General features: G+C 41.1%; 1 protein-coding gene across 2 annotated transcripts in view; it reads right to left on the reverse strand.

Moving 5' to 3' along the window:
* Positions 1-6,405: 6,405 nt before the first annotated feature.
* grin2aa (glutamate receptor, ionotropic, N-methyl D-aspartate 2A, a) overlaps positions 6,406-17,481 on the reverse strand; it is a gene marked incomplete at its 5' end in the record, with an annotated part of 138,589 nt that continues 127,513 nt past the window's right edge. For both annotated transcript variants that reach the window (XM_079366079.1, XM_079366078.1), the window contains 2 exons: positions 6,406-12,447; positions 14,843-15,081. In XM_079366079.1, the coding sequence (XP_079222205.1) occupies positions 10,486-12,447; positions 14,843-15,081 (2,201 nt within the window). In that variant the 3' untranslated portion in view covers positions 6,406-10,485. The remainder of the gene's footprint in view (positions 12,448-14,842; positions 15,082-17,481) is intronic.

Consider the following 17,481-nt stretch of genomic DNA (forward strand, 5'->3'; position numbering starts at 1 on the left):
ATTTTAACCAAGAATTGAAGTGTTGAGAATGTGTCGATGGAGAGTCGCATCAATCCACAGTGAAATGAGAGTTGGCAGAAGCAGGAAGGAGGACAGGTTCATTTGAAGTTGATTGGCTAATAAAGGTTGTTATAAAGAACTTCTTACCCAAACTTCATTTTAGGTCTGCTTTCTTATTTTTACTGTCAACTAACAATTTAAGAAGCACAGTTGGAGTTAATGAAGGAAGTCTAAGAGTGTGCATTCTTTTGTAGACATCATTTAAAATTTAAATGACTGCTATTTTCCATCTGGTTTATGTCTCCACATTCACTTTAGGAAAGGAATCCTGTTCTGGCATTAAAAGCAACACTAGATCTGAGATCTTCACTTTCTAAAAGAAAAGTCAGATAAGTTCCACCTCCACCATTTTTGTTGTCAAAGCAGATATCAAATGTCCCACCCCAAATTGATTTTTTTTTTGGATTGGGGAGGGAGAGGTGACATTGTCAAGCTCTGCGGTCTTCACAAAAGCTGAATTACTTTCAACTGAGAGTGCTGGGAGCAAAGCAACAAATAACTGCTGACGCCGAGGGCATTTTGGAGCTCATGAAGCGGATCACTCAATGCACTGAACTGCATTGGTTTTGTATTGAGAATGGGAGCTGCCTGTGCAAAAGAACAGTGTTATTGCGACACATGCCCTATTTCTTCTCGAAGTGGAAAAAAAGGTTATGTTTTCATTTCATGGCAATTCACACAAAAGGAATCTTCTGCTGGGAAACCTTTTTAAGTAAAACATCAATTTGTTGAATAAACATTTAGAAGTTTAGCCATGGGCTACCCATCTGGACTTATGTAAGTCATAAATGTATGTAACCAGACAATCTTGAATTCAATGTCTTGTCCAGTACCACTGGATTCCAGTTAGAATACTGGAGCTAAGAAACAGTGAAAGAACCTCAGTGATTAAAAGCAGAAAAAGAACTGGAAGAATTCTAGCTCAGGAAGTAAAACATGTAATTGATTTTAAATTTTAACCAGGATAAACTGATTAATAAAAGAATAATGAATAAAGAGTAATAAAAAGAAGTATTCTATGGTGACAGCACAAAGCTTAATTCTTGATTTGTGTCCCACATGAGGCCATTACAGGCCAATGAAATCCCAGGTGAACAACTGTAATATAGCCTGACAAATGAAAAGGTCTGTAACTGTGTTGGAGGTGACAGCAAGAAGGTTAAAGTCAATCTGTAAGGCTTTAAAGCTCTTAGTGATATTAGACCCGAAGGGCTGTAATCACACAGAGCAGAGAAGATCAATACAATTACATCGCAGACACAAAGTTTATGAGACACTACTTGTTTTATAACTATGGAGCGAGGTATATGTATCATATAAAAAGTCTTGATACATGAAATGACTTTCCTTTTTTTCTGTATTTCCATCTTTAAATGAAAAGGGTAGAATTAAGTAATACATTTATTTAAAGTTTCCTACAGGCCACTGAATTTAAATGGGTTGGTTTTTGTCTTAGGTCACTTCCACATATAAAGTCTGATGATGAAGTGTTACATTGTTCCCATTTGGTTCAATGAACTTTCCGACTGCTATTTGTCAAACGCACCACCACTTGTCAACTGTTGTGTAGCGTACGCACCTTCCACTAGTAGGGGCCGTAGATCCAGCGGCATTATAATTCTAAAGGAAACGACAGGACAGCGGCAGCACGGTGCAGTTGATCTAGAGTTGTAAACAAAGTCATATTTGTCAGGTTAAACTGGCATTCCAATCGGAGTGGTAGCCACATTTAGCACAGTCATGTACATGTTAACCTGCAAGAACGACCGAAGGCTGTTGCTGTTAGAAATGCTAATATTAGCCAAATTTATCAAACTTATTTTAAGTTAATAGTTGATCGCACCAGTCCCACATCAGGCTCAGGATACAATTTACTGTCATTGAATTTTCCGGAATATTTCCAGCTCATTCTCACGTCAGCTCACCCTGACTTCAGAGGGACAATTTACCAGGGGGCTGGCAAGTCAAAGTTATGAGGTTTAGAGCATATACGTGAAAGCCCTATTTGTCTCCCATTTTCAAATTATTCAAATGACAATAAACAAATGCAAAGTTTCCTCCTCTCCTTTGCTTCCGCCCTCCTTTTATACCTCTGCCCCTCCTTCACTTCCTTTCTCCCTCCATTAGCCGACATCAACAAACTTTCTCAGTGAATGGCATCACAAATCCATTAACATAAACAATGTCAAACATGTTATCCCCATATCCGTCTTTCATCTCTCTTTAGACAGTCATAAATCAGATTCCATTATGGTCCTGAAATCAAAACAACAGGAAACAAACACAGTGCGAGCAATATTTTCAGAATAATGTGATTACTGTGTCCTTTCAAAACTGATTTGACTGATTTGTTTGGAGATGTTTTTAAGTCTGGAGAGGAGAAAGGTAAAAAAAAATGTGCGTGCAGGCTAAAGCCTTATTTTTTATTCACAGTGAATTAATATGTGTACATGTTATACATTATTTACCAAGCAGATTCTACATATTGTATCTTAAGGAGAAAAAGAGATTTAAAGTATGTTTCAGGGAATCTTACTGTAATTGAAATTAGGTGTACTTTTAACTTTCTTCCTTTCTGCAAATATGATATCGTGGAACATGTTTCTATATTTGTTAAACGTTATAAATAAAAGTTTAGAGTTTAATAAAATACATGTATTTTCAGACCAGTCTTAAAGTGTAATGTATGTGCCAATTCAGGCATAGCATTCTTTTGAAGGACCGAGGACTGGGTACACCATCAAACTGGAATGGGTTGGTCTGCCTCTACAGAGGATTTTCTGTTTGCATCACGAGCAGTTCCCGCCCTTTACCCTTTTTGTTGTTAAGCACAAACTCCGTTACCAATAGTAACCTCAACAGAAGTATCAGAACTAGCTAAAATAACCAACGTTACATAACTTAACCTATTATCATTTTAAACAAGTTGAAGTTTCATGAAGCCTTTTGTTTTCATTTTAAACATTTGTACACTAGCTTTTCTCCACTGAGTTGATTCCAATTACTTGCATTTAAAATGCAGCAGATGGATCCTTCATTGCACGGAAGAAGTAGGACACAATCGTCTGCCTCACTTGAAGAAGTCTTTGAAATGGGACAGCTTTGGATGTTCATCTGTGACGCAGTCATTTTTAAAATGTACCCCTCTCAGCATGCAGCCCGAGAGCTGAGACACAGCCTGTGATTACGTTTTCACTTTTTGTAAATCCAAGACTTACTGGTAAATGTAACATTCCTCTTGTTTTTGCACAGAATGTGAAGTCATCTCTCCCTCAGTAAGGTTGTCATGTAAGAAATCTGGGACGGATTCTGGGTCTTAATTTCTACATCCTGTTCACTTGAAGTTAAAATAAAGGGCTAGATTCAACAACAAATTAGCTGTCCTCTAAAATAAAAAATGTCTTGAATCCAAAATATGGTGCACAAGAAACAAAACAAAAAAGTCAGATTTGTACTTGAAAGACTGCAACCTCTAAAGATCCTAAGAGAATAAATAAGAAAAACAGTTTAAACATTACGATTCAATTTTGCATATTGTCTTATTAGTTGAAATATTGGCAAATCATGTTTGAGCAGGCATTGGGTATTTGCCGACAGTGAAGTCCAAACAATACTTTTGCGGTTGCCCTGATCACCGTCAGTCAATTATCTCTTGCATGTTAATAGCGGCATATGAAGGTTTGAGAGAGAGAGAGTTGTTCCGTTTGAAAACATTACAAAAAATACCAGCATTTGGGGAAAAAAAGGACGTTCAAACACTTCAACTTTAGCTGCCAAATTTTCAAACAGAAGCATATTCATCAATTTATAATAGCATCTTCTTGGTTTTCAGAGTGTATCACCCTTGTGATTTAACATGTGATGTGCCTTTAAAACACACGTGATGAAATAACCAGTAATATCCTATTTCAGAAGAAGTGTGGACAGCATTCACCCTTCAAAGGTTCCCATTAAGGCGAGGCTCTTTTGTGTGAGGAGACCATTGATAGGAACGTATATTGAGCTAAAGCACAGACTTTGATCCTTTTTTCCTCCTTTATAATCAGACCCATTTCTTCCTCCCTGGGCTCCTTTAAAGTAGTTGAGAATAATTAAGAGTTTAGTTGGCAGGGCTGTGTGTGTGTATCTGTGTGTGTGTGTATATGTGTGTTTGAAGAGGTAAGATATGTTTAAAGATTATTGATGGATTTATGAAGAGTCCAAAGTCCAAAAGAGCTTTTGAATCTAACTTAGAGATACACTCGTCAGACACACATAACAACAACACACACACCCACACACAAGCTTAAAGGCCAGGGGGGACCTGACCATGCCAATTGTTTGTCTCCCAGAATCAAATGGGAGCTCATTTTCTGAGGTCCAAAGGGCAGAATGGAAAATGACAAAACAAACGAGTGCTCTTTCCTCCATCTTCACATTCTTTTATGTGGAGCCCGGCAGAAGAGGAATGATCTGCCACGGCCTTTTAGTCGAGCTGGCTGATACAGCCACTCACACAACGCACACAAAGCCACAAACACGCATAGTGGATCCTCCGTACCGCTCTGTTTGGACCACACTGTTGTTGTCTCCGTGTAATCTGATGGGTGACACCCCCCATTTCAATTACTGCCCCTCCCCCGAGACTCTGGCTATCTCCTTTGCTGTCTCTCACACACCTTCCAACCTTCCTCAGAAACCCCATCCAGCAGGTTGTCTATACTCCTCGCAGGGTGGCTTCATACCTGAACTGGACTATCAGCAAAAATGATGATGAGTAAGCTCTAGTTATTTCTCTTTGGTCCCAATAAGCTATCGAGGCCAAATGGAAGGCCAAAGGGCTGAGAGAAAGTAGAGTGGAAGAAGTGGCTAGCAGGATTGCGGTAAGACCTCGGAAATGTAGCCAATCTGACTCTTAACATAACCTGTCACTCACACGCCCTTTAAGCAGCAGTCTCTAGGTCTCCGAGTTGGGAAAAACAGAGCTTCGTAGTTTTATCTAAAAAATGTTGTGTAGCCAAAAGATAACTACACGTAGAAAACATTGCTTGAACCAAGGGTTAAAAGATCACTAAAAATAACCAAAGAAACAATCATTGGCTGTTGGTTAAAAAACAACAACCAACCCTGTAAAAGGTGTCTGGCTCGGTTGGGATAATCCAAATATACGCCTATGATAAAAAAAAAAACCCAAAAACAAATATACACCTATCATGGACGTAGACTCTGTTACATCACCCATCAGCTTCTAAAGAGGTGTTGTTGTTTTTTAGTCCAAAATGGTGATCACCATATTTGAAATGATTACTCCATCTTACTTTCAAATAATCTAGTAACAGGCAAAGAGGGAGACATGAGGTGGGCCTTATGCCTCCTGGCAAACAGCTATAACACACTCATCTGTCAGTAACCTTAGCCAAGACCCTGCAAATGTATGAACTTTTAAACATAAAATGAGAACTGATTGGTTATTTATTATAAAAAACGTCTGCCCCTGTGCACTTCCTGTGTATATAGAAAGAAGCCAGAACAACCAGGCTGTTAACATGTTTATTTCTGCTGTAAAAATAGGCATTTTAATATGGGACCATAGAGATTGCTATACTTTTGTGGCCAGCTTCAAGTGGACGTTTGAGGAACTGCACTGTTTTTTTTTTTTGTTTTTTTTTTTCAACTGTAGAATTGACTTTATTTTTCAACACCTGAAGTTGACATTTGGGAGAAATCTAAAGTATGGTCTGTGAAGGTCCATGGGGTGTTTGTCTCGGTGGTGTGCTTCACTTTCATGTAGGAATACTGTCACAGAGCATCACAGTATTACCATGGTCATATTTTCAGAGCATAAAAAACACTACAATGATCATATTACTGATAATAGTTCTTAGACATTGATGTTGTAAATGCAACTCATCTAAAAGGAAAACACTGAGCATTAAGAAATGCTGAATATAACGAAAGAATCACTGAAAAGAAATCATGATTTTAACAAAAATTCTAAATTGTGAAAATTCAAATATATTTATGTTACAATGAATTTAAAGGTTGAAGGATGCATCTGATAATTATACCGTGTGTACAATATGACTTTCATGTTATTCAGGAAGTAGGCTTTTTACCCCTTAATAATAAAAGCATCTTTCTCACTGAATGTGTACTGATTGTGATTTTTTTTTTTACCACGGACAGAAAAAAACCCAACCAATATCTCCACCTGCAAAAATAAAAGTAGTCGATGGAATATCAGGCATTTCTCATTTCCTGTTAAATCATCCGGCAGCCTAAACTGATAAAAGGGGTTCCTTTCATATGAGGTGAGGCAGACACAGAGCCTGGTGTGTATATTGTAAATGTTGACAGGACAGCAAACCTTGTGAATGGTGAAGTTTTATTCTAGTCGCTCTACAGAGAGAGGGAGAGAGACAGAGAGATAGAAAGAGAGAGAGAGAAAGAAAGAGAGAAACAGTGCCACTGTACAGAAGAGCTCCTGTGAAATTCACACAAAAAATATTGTTTTTACTCTTTATCATTTATAATTCTCCATGATGATGTATTCCAGTATGAATTTACAAGCGATGTATACAGGTGTCGTTTCTAAATATATTCAAAATAGTTCCTTAAAAGTCTTTCAGGAAGTATTAGTTAAAAAAAAAGCTCTATTCTTACAGCAAACCATAAAGAAAGAGGTCTCGTATCTTTGGAGGGATAGCAGACTCAAAGTAGAGGGTTGCTTTTTTTTCCTTTTATCTTCTTTACAGTTGAAGTCCTGACTACACATGAAGGAGAGGGAAGAGAGAAGCAGAGCTGGTGATACAGTAATTCTCACCTGCCATTGGAGGAAGAGCAAGGATGTCCCGCCTTACCGAAACCAAGCCCTGACCCCCTGACCCCGCCAACCCCACCGGGCAAAACCGGGCCTGATAGTGACCTGTTCAGCCAGTGAGGAAGTTGCACTGGGGGTCAAGTCCTCCCCGTCTCCCCAAAAAAACAGCAGCAGCATCTTCATCGAGTTCAACATAGATAATTTTTTTTTCTCTCAAATATGTATATACTCACACCTGGTTACAACGCATTAGTGATCATAACATCATAACAAAAATAATTAACAAAAGAAAAAGAAACAGAAAACATTAAAATTGTTACATCTGGGGTTGCATGCCATCACCTCATTATTTATCATTAAATGTAATTAAAATACATTTTTGTCATTAAAAAGAGCAGGGTTGTCATCACAGGGGTGTGTCTGAGTGTGTGTGTGTGTGTGTGTGTGTGTGTGTATGTTTGTGTGTTTGAACATAAAACAGCATCAGTTTACATGACAGTTCTGTAAAAGTAGAACAAATAGAACAAATCATCATGAGTTCATAAAATGCGAGGGTGCTGTTTGATATAACTTTTTTTTTTTTTTTTTACATGTGCATATTGTTCACCTGTCAGCTCACGCAAGCAGCATGTGAAGATAAATATGATAATAATAAATATGCAGATAAGATGCAAAAAAAGACAAATGTCGCTCTTCAGTCACATCAGGGTGGCAGATTGGGAAGCTAGGAGAGGTTCACTGCAGTATTCCAAGAGTACAAAAGGGCGATATGACCATGGTTGTTAAAGTCGGAGCTTCGATTGAAACACAGTGGCTAATGCAGTAAACTGCCATTAAAAGCAGAGGAGAAGAAAAAAAAGAGAGAGATTCCTGTTTGAATATTCCACCTAAGGGAAGCTTTTCAGGTTTGGATGTTCAATAAGCATCCTCCATTTTTGTCAAGGCTGCTCAGTTTGGAAAGCGACAAAGCTTTACACAAAACTCTTAACTGAGCAAAAAAACATACAAAAACCATCCAAGCCCCCTAACGCCATCCCTTCCTCCTTCCTGCCTCCCCTCCTCCTCTTCCTCTTCTTCTCTCTTTACTTGGGTTGCATGAGCTCGGACAAAGAGCCGAACTGGAAGACCTAGGACTGGTAAACATTAAAAGGAGAAAAGTTTGATTCTGCACTGCAGCCGTTATAAATCATGTTCTTGTATTTTTTTTTTTGTTTTTTTTTTTCCCTTTTTAATTTGAATTTTTCTACAAAAAAAATCTGCGCCACATCATGTCCTGTTGCTACGGTTGAAGCTCCCCCAAAATGCACAGAATCATCCTGAGGTATTTTATTTGATACAATTTGGCTTTGTGAATCCAATCAATCAAGCAAATCAACCAGCCAGTTTAAGATGGATACATGATTTTTCTGTTGACTGTACAATTTGTACAGTATAATGCTACAAAAAACATGATTTTTTTTTTGTTGTTTTTTTTTCGTGTGGGCACGAGTGTACATGGAAGTATGTGCATGTGCAAGTCTTTCCTGCTAAGTGTTATTAAAAAGAACAAACAGACAAATAATCAGACATACTTATGCAAAAACAATCAGATTAGGAAGCAATTGTGATGGTTAAGACTTCAAGCTTACCAAAGTTCTGCCATGCACACACACAACTTATTCCACACTAAGATGGATACATGATTGATGATCACATAACAGCGGAGACACCTCGACTCCATTCCTCTCCATCTTGCCCAGTCCAAACCCATCCCACATCCCCACCCAAACAACACAATGAAGGTAAACAAGGGATCCGTCTCAAGTAGTCCTCAGATCCTCAAGAGCCCTGGTTGATTGTGGGTCAACATTAATTGATGACCAATAATTGTTAACTCATTCCACAGCAAGACTGATCTGGTTAGATACCGCGTAGCACCGCTAGTACTCTTCTAACCAACCACTCAGAGTTCAATTTTACAAAAATTGAAAGAAATAAAGTGTAGTTCTAAAGTTTTCCAACACTCTAGTGATGTGTCATGTTGACCAAGGAAGGGAAGAAGAAAGGAGGAAGGAAAGAAACAAATGTCAGTGTTTTTTTTTATATAGCTAATACCCTGTTTTTCAGTGATAGGAGGTCAAAGGACAAAAATACATCGGTGCCCTGCCCACCCACATCCGATAAGGTGATGGACGCAGTTGTCATTTTATCCTTTTCTCCCTTGTTTATCTCCTCTTTGCTCTCTTCCCTTCCACTGTTTTGTCGCGCTTTCCCAGCAAGATCCACAGCATGACACTGTTTTTTTTACTAAGCACAAAGGTCAAGGAGAAAGGATCGATTGTACAAATATCCATCCACCAAGTCTTGCGAGACACAGTCCCTGTTCAAAAAACATGTAAAATATGTGTCAGCAAGTGTATTTGTGTGTATTTTGTCTTCTCCGACACTGAAAAAAATCAACACATGCAAAATAATCCACTACTCTTCATGTTATTTTTCAGAAAGCTATGCTTTTTCAAAAGCAAATGTGGGAGAGAGGATTTAAAAACTAATGGCTACTGTGCTACCAAATAAGCAAACACTAAAATCCTACATAGGGGGATCCGGATGCCAGAATCCCTAATAAATCTTATAGTTAAATAGAATAAAAAAGCAATACTTTGCTATTATTTTCTATGTGCAGAGCCACAAATGAAATGCCCTTCAACTGCCTCAGGTTACCTGCTTGTCTTTCCTTTTTCTATCTGTTTTTTTGTCCGTCTGTCTTTTCTATCCGTCAGTCTGTAAACAATATTCATTGATAGCACCTACATTACTCTCAGCTTCTCATCATTATCCTGACCCATAGTCTGGACTTACCACATAAAACCAAATCTTAAGAAACCCACTGATTCCTGACAATCAAGACCTACTGGAGGCTCCCCTCTCTGCCATTTAGTCAATCATATTTCCCCTCTTACACTGCCAGGTGTCTCGGAGGCCAGATTTGTCAGGCTAACAAGTAGCAGACCGTTGCACTAGCGCACTGTGACGCCTCTGCCCTCCTGGGATGCCTCCATGTCTGGCTTGGACATCAAACAAGCCCATCTGGTCTCCCTGTCAGGCCTCTTCTTGTGAACCAGCGAGCCAACATTTTGACAGTGGAGGTGGAAAGGAAAAAGAACGAAAGAAAGAAAGAAGAGGAGATTGAAAGAGAGGTCATCTCCCATCCCTCCAATTCCATTCTTATGTATTTTTCTCCGACCCTACGAACCACTTCTTCACTCATCCAATGCCTCTTTCCAATAACACCTACAGGGGTCCTCCATTCATGGGGTTATACAGTACCCTTCACCTTTTTAACCACACAAGGGGTTAATGATTCCCCTCCCCTATACACCAGGATACCTAATGGCAGAGTGTCAGCCTTGCGGCCAACTCATTGGTACATGGCAGAGAATAGACAAAAATGATGATATCATCTGCAAATAGAGTAATAGTAATACCATCATACCCATGGGCACAAGTTCTTTTGAAGTACAATGTCAAAGAGAAGAAGAAAAACGCAGTGTGGCTATGGCATCCATTGGTGGATAACATAGTTGATAAATTATAATACAAACCCAGAGAGGATTAAAGAGGAGAGAACATAATATTTCTTATATCAACTAAACATCTGACTCCAGGCTGGGGATTTTTTTATACACCCGTCTATTGCTGAACTGGGCTGAGTTTAGGACGCCACGTGGGGCTGGGTATGCACTAGTCTTATTGGCTGAGTAAGGCATCACATGCTCTTTATTGTACATGTCATTGGCTATCCGCCCATCCCTTGAGCAGTAAGAAGTGGTGGATTTAACGGAAGAGCGGAGATTGTTCGCATCGTTGCGTGTTTTGATGGGGGCCGCTCCAAGAACAGCTACAGGTGAGGCCACAGCCAGCTGTTTGTAAATATCAGAGGAGCTACGCCCATGAACCAGTCTGCTGCTGGTGTCATCCCTCAGCGAGTGGCTGAGGAAAGGGTTTTCCGAGCCATGGGCTGGGTACAGGGACTTGCTCCTTTTGCTTTCCTCCAGGTTGTGGTTAAACATCATTGATTTAGACCCAGTGCCAAACAGTCTTCCGGAGTAGGGACGCATGCCGAAGAGGTTCGCATAGTGGGAGTCAGATGTGGAGTCCAGAAAGCGATCCTTCTCCTTGAGGCTGACACTGCGTGCTGGTCGCCCCAGGTCTACATCCTTGGGCTTTTCTAGCATAATGTTGTCAAAAGAATGCTGACGACTCAGCCTCAAGCGGTTTCTCTTTTGGACGTGAGGCCCATCCGTCTGTGGCCAGTACAGACCAAACATATCATCTGTTTGCTGCTGCTGTTGGTGGTGCAAGGAAGGGCTGACCAAGGAGTCTGCAAGAAGCTGGTCCTCGCTGATGTCGTAGAGATTGGCCGTGTGGAGGCACGCTTCACAACGATTGTATGGTGAGCGCGTGGCAGCAGGTGCAGCGGGTGCAACGGTAGGGGGGTATGACCCTGCTTGTGGGTAGCTAGCCGTCACTTTTGACAAGCAGGATCGGCAGTGTGTCTGTTTATAGCGATCAATGGACTCGTGTGGGGAAAGGTTTTTGTCTTTCAGGCTGTAGTGTTTCGAGTAAGATGTGTCTGGTAGAAGATCTGAATCGCCGTGATGCAAAGGTGAAGAGTTCAGATGAATAATGGGCTGTTCACACTTTCTATAGTTGTCACTGTGGTCCGAGTAGATCTCGGGATAATCTAAGTCATCGGCGGCAAGGCCACGACTCTCACGGTAATGAATAGGGTCTGAGTGCAGGCTCAACTCTCGGTCTGAGTCAATAGTGTAGATTTTCTCTCCTCCTCCTCCTCTTCCACTTTGGTTGGTTCCACTGCTGACCTGCTTAGTCTTTAAGTAGGACAGTTCCACCTCACTGCAGTCCCTTGGGTATTTTGGATTCACCGCTCTTTTTTTTAAGTTGTCCTTGGGCTTCAAGTGCTTGTTGTTTTCTGGGTCCTTGTAGGAGGCGGCCCTGCTGGAGCAGTCAGAGATGTCTGAGTGGGCTGCGTCCTCAGGCAGGTAGCGCTGACTCTTCATCGACATTCGTGGGTCCGGCATCAGCATGTCCGGCATCGGAGGAGGTCCAGGTGGCACAGAGCGGAGAGTGTCCACCGACTTCTTCCACAGGGTCCGCTGTGGCTTGGCATTGGTTTGGACTGCGTCTGCACTCACTGCTACCTCTACCGTGTTAGGATTGGCATCATTAAGGGTCAGAGGATGCTGTCCTCCCTGAAAGATGTAGTTGTTAAGGTGGTCTTTGTGGCGACTAGCAAGATAAGACTGCAAGTCCCCAGTGTCCCCATAGATCATATCTTTGGGAGCATAGCTTCTGTTGTCAGCATAGATGAAGTTGCCCTTCTCTGCCATCATGTCCATAATCATTGGGCCAGCTGAGTGCATGAACTCGCGTTTCGGGGAGTTCATGTGGGAGCCACTCAGGTTGGACATGTTAGTCATCTGTTTGGCTGACTTAATGAGCTTAAGCATTTTGTCCTGAGGGCTAAAGTCCAGATCTGTCTTTTTCTTCATGTCAATATGGACTCCATGGATGCAACTCCAGATTCCCTGCATGGAGGCATATGGATGAACATGTGGAATGAAGGGAGAAAATGACAGGGGGAGAGGAGAGGCCGAGGGAAGAGACAAAATGGAATGAGGGAATGCGAATCAAATGTAAGGAGGGATTGGGAGAAAAGTGGAGAGAAAAAAGTAGAATTATGATTACTTAGATACCATGACCAAAAATATGTGTGCTCTCTGCATTATTATAAACCTGTATTTAATTGGTAGTAACTCAGCATATCAAAGAAGATTGAGCGAGGGTGATCCTTTATCACCTTTAACACAACTTGAAAGTGTAGTTATGTACATGGGACTGTTTTTTGTTTCTTTTATACAGAACAATATAAACTGCACCCCCTTTGAAACAACCATGTGAGATTCATTTTATCCTGGTGAAGGAAAAACTACATGAAAAATGTAAGGAGTTATTTTTTTAGAAAAGAGATAGAACGTAACTGTCTGAAAAAAAAATCATCTACTACTATCGCACAGTTATATTATTAAAAGACCTGGAGAAAACAACCTAAAACTATGTGAAACCGTAGACAGTATCTTTCATCTCTCTCTTATCATTGGCGACGCCAAGTGGAGTCCTATGTGCATACAATTCATTCGTCTATGAAAATAAAGCTGTCACAATGGCAGATCCTGCGATTGATTCTTTTTTTTCTTTTCTTTTCTGTAGTTGCACTCAACAATGTGGCGGAACGTGACTAGTAATGGTAACGGTCGAGGGTTATTACATTCAACTTTGTAGCAAAAGCTTGTGCCGAGTGCAATGCTAGCACTGAGCATGCTAATACCACTAGCATTCGTGGCATGGCAGAAGGCAGTGAACAGCTAGTCCGAAAACCATCTAAGATTCCAAACATCCCCATCATTGATTGGTTTCTAAGCCTGGATGATTGATATCTTTCCACAGTATGTCTTCACTCAGTTTCTCTAGATGACATCGGCTTTGTAGGGCTGATGAGCTGAAAAGGGCAACATGTCGCAGTCATGATTCTGGCTCAATACCTACTTTTACTTTGTTTTCCTCCGGAATAGCTTAAATGGTGTATAATACTACAATAGATTGGTCCCAATGTTAGGCTGGTGTTTGCTTCTGAGGTCGGTTGTCTGGTACTTGTGTTTAATCAGAGTTTAGAAAGGTATAGGTTGTTTTAGCGGGCAACCTTTCCAACAGCAGCTCTTCCTCTTGTTGCTTCTTGTTCGCTCAGTCCCTTATCACGTGTGTGGAAACCTATCCTGCCAGTGCCATTGTGTCTGGTGGCGATATGCACAAAGCCTTGAGGGATTGAGGGATTTGAGGGATTCTTTGAGAAGAATCAACACTAAATGGGAACAACTACCCTTCATACTACTATCAGCAGTCAATAGAAAGCCTTAAAATAATATATGGAGCTATCTTTTCATGTTTTCAAGAACAGCCCTTACAATGATAGACAAATGCAAACTCTACCCTAACTGAGACCCTCAGTTAGCTCTTAAAATACTTATAAACTAACCCTGTAATTGAATTGTAAGTGCTTTTTCAGCATATAGTGTGTAAAGCGTATCAGCACAAATCAGAGCGTCTTTGGCCTAAAACCACTCCTTAAAATGGCTCTGAAATACCTCCTTCTTTTCAAGAACCTCGCTTTGTCGTCTGAAAGTTTTCTTCCCCCTTCTGTTAACTTTGAAAACAGAGTCACACTGTGCTTTAAAAAAAAAAAAAGAAAAAAAAAAGAAGAGACACTGCAGTGCTTTTAGGCATGCACGTCCGTGTGTTCTGTTCTTACACGCAACAAGGGCGAATGCTGACCTTTTAAAAGAATGTGAGGGACTAGATTGATTTAGCGTGGGTTTGCCTTGATTTCATCCCAAAACATGCTGCAATTAGGATCTATTTTTATCGATATTCAGAGCTGCCTTGTGATCCCCCCTCCCATCCCGTCTCATCCTACATTGTGCAGCCCTCCCTCCTTCCCCCTTGTTTCATGCAGTGTCTTACATCAGTGGTTGCTCCGTTCTCTGCAGGAGTGTGCGCATGTGTGCATGCTTTGCTCTGCTCTAAGCCCCGTCTTTTTGACCCCATTAATACAGCATTAGCCCCAAGTTCAGTGGCAGGGCTTTATTGCACCTTATAGCCCTAAACGTGACCACTGTTAACCCAGTCAGACCACCCAGGGTTCAGAGTCACATGACCACACATTTGCACGTGCGTGCAAACACTCGATGGCCTTTTTGTTTTAGTTGACAACTGGGCCAAATTCAAATTTGTTTCAAGATATGTGTTTAAAATGTAATACACGATGTTGCACTTTTAATGTTCACCCAAAACACAATGTAGTCGAAAAAAACAGCTTCAACATGCTGGCACATGCAAACACAAACCTCTACAAAGACTGGTCCTTACCCGACTGATGGAGAAGAGAAGACCGGGCGTGCCGGTGCAGACCCCAGTGAAGCAGTATCTGAGCCTCCAGTAGAAGAGGTGCTCGGACACGAATGTGATGAGGGAGAGCCCCATAGCAGTAGCCAGCATGTAGAAGACCCCAGCCATGTTGTCGACGTCCAGCTGACTGGACATGACCTCGTTTTTCTCGTTGTGACAAATTCCTGTCAGCCACTGGGCCTCCAGTTCTTCCATCTCACCTGAAAAGAAAAAAAGACACAAAGAGCGGCTAAGAACTTTACTGAATGGCTGATTGGAGTTTGAGCATTCAGAGAATCGTTTCAGTAGAGATATTACTTTAATACGGTAGTCCCATGTTACATTATGAGGAATTCATTTAACTAATGGCTTGCTACTAAAGATCCTAAGAAAGTTCAGCAAATCCTGTGGAATGTGAACTAATTGCATGCAACTATTGTTTGATATGGTCCGTGTGCTTCTTGTCAATACATTGATATAAAGGGTGGAGTCATCTGCAAAGAGAGATATTATCAAGTACTACTTTAAAGTGCAGGTGTAGTGAATCTATTTTGGGGAAATGTATAATGGCTAGGCCCTATTTTATTGAATCTATTTGAGTGAATTATGGGTGAATTTAGATTTTAAACATCTTTGCCAAAGCATAAAAAGGTTGAATTCTCGTATATTTTCCCTTTAACGGTTTGGTTTTGGTGGCATCGCCAAGCACTTGTCTTCCATTCACCTCCATGTTGCCTGATAGGACAAACAGATTGTTTCTTTAGTGTTAATGAAAGAAAGGCAGAAAGCAACAAAGACCTTATCTTTTCTCATTCCTCACTCTGTGCTCTCTTTTCTCGGCCGCATCCTCTCCCCTCTCAGGCTTAGTCAGTGACATTTGGCGTGTGGCTAATCCAATCTTTGTCACTCAGGGTTGGATAACTAAGGCTGCCACTGAGGAAAGACAAATGTCTTTCTGCTGGTCAGCTGGATGTCTTAAGGGTCCAGACTCATTTAGATGTCAATGATCCTTCTGGACAATAAGGAGAATCTGTCTTCTCTCACATTATTTAAACTTTTTTTTAATTTTTATTTTTAAATATGGCATATGGGATGTGAATTGGCAGCAATAAATGAAAATCTTAGTTCTCAACAATCACTTTTGATCATTTTTAAATCAAGTGCATTCAAGGGGAAAGCTGTGGGGAGCTGTGACTCCCTACACAGTCGCTCTAGCTTCAGGGGAAAGTACTGCTGAAATTCAAATTTTGTTCTCTTTTCAGCAGTCAGACGGGCTCAAGCAATAGTCTGGTGACCAGTCAGTCGGAACACAGGAATACAAGTATCTACAAGTTTTATCCACATTTTCGAGGCATTTAAAATTGGTTTACTTTGAAGCTTATACGTTTACTTTCAGATGTGTGAGTGCAGAAACGGAACTTTTTGGGAACTTTGTGTTCTCCATTACTATTACTGTGCACCACAAACACTCCAACCATCCCAGGTCGGGACTTTATGATAGCGGTCTATTGAGTGCTTATCTGCACTCTGAAATAGCGCTCCCTCATAAATGGTTGAGCAGAAGTACTTACTGACCCTGACTGAATGATGTGACGGATTAAAACCATCCTGCATCGTCAAAATGTGTGAATTTGCACCACTGCTTCTGCTACGAGACGCATACATATGATCAGAAACTAGCATACACAACTAGAGGATCACACATCTGGGAACATCTTTACATTCCCCCCAAAAAAGAAAAAAAAAACTGTTGTTTTGTTTGTCCATTTTTTCATCACCTTCCTCCAATTTCCCCTGAACCTATCTTCTCTCTGTCCGTGCAAAGCTGCATGCTCTCTCCACCCACAGTGTGCCTGTCTGATCAAGTAACATCTGCCAAGACACCTAGCCGCCGTCATATATCACGGGCCAGCCCTCCTCTCACTCCCCATCTCTCTCTTTTTACCTGACACGCACGCTCTCCCGCTCGTCCTCTCATCTCTTGTTTCCATGCCGCGTCCTTTCTTCGACCTCTCTTTGGCCACTCACATTCTGTTTGTCTCTCTTTTTTCTGTGTCTCTCATCACCTTCTCCATCCATCTGTTCCCCCCTTTTTCCCCCCCTCCTCTGTCACACTTTCTTTCTCGTCTCTCTCTTTTTCCTCTCCTGTGCTCTGCTCACCTTTCTCCTCCGCTGTGACACAACTATCTTTTATAGAAGGTTTAACAGCAGTGCAATGATTGGCATGGTGCAAAAGCGTAACAGGGCATCTTTGGAATAAGTGACACCGCCATAAACCTTCAAGCTCCACATTATTGAATGGGATTATTGAATGCAACAGAAAACAAAGCAACACACTCTGGGACTATTTTTTTGTTGTTGTGCAGAACAAAAATCTGCAGCCCGAGTATGAGATGGAGAGATGGAGTGTGGCGTGCATGCTCTGCAGCCCTGATAAGATTTGGTTCGAGAGGATTATTGTGACACCAGCGCTCATTTAATCAACTTCAAGGCACTTAATGTAAGTGGCTGTGAACACTTGCATCAGCAAAACGCTCTCGATGTAAAATGTAAATGAACCTGTCACCAAAAAACCTCGCGCCTTCTTGCCATGCCTCTGTTTTGCTCTGGGAAAATAGTTT

Source organism: Symphodus melops, assembly GCF_947650265.1.
Source record: "Symphodus melops genome assembly, chromosome: 17".
NCBI lineage: Eukaryota > Metazoa > Chordata > Actinopteri > Labriformes > Labridae > Symphodus > Symphodus melops.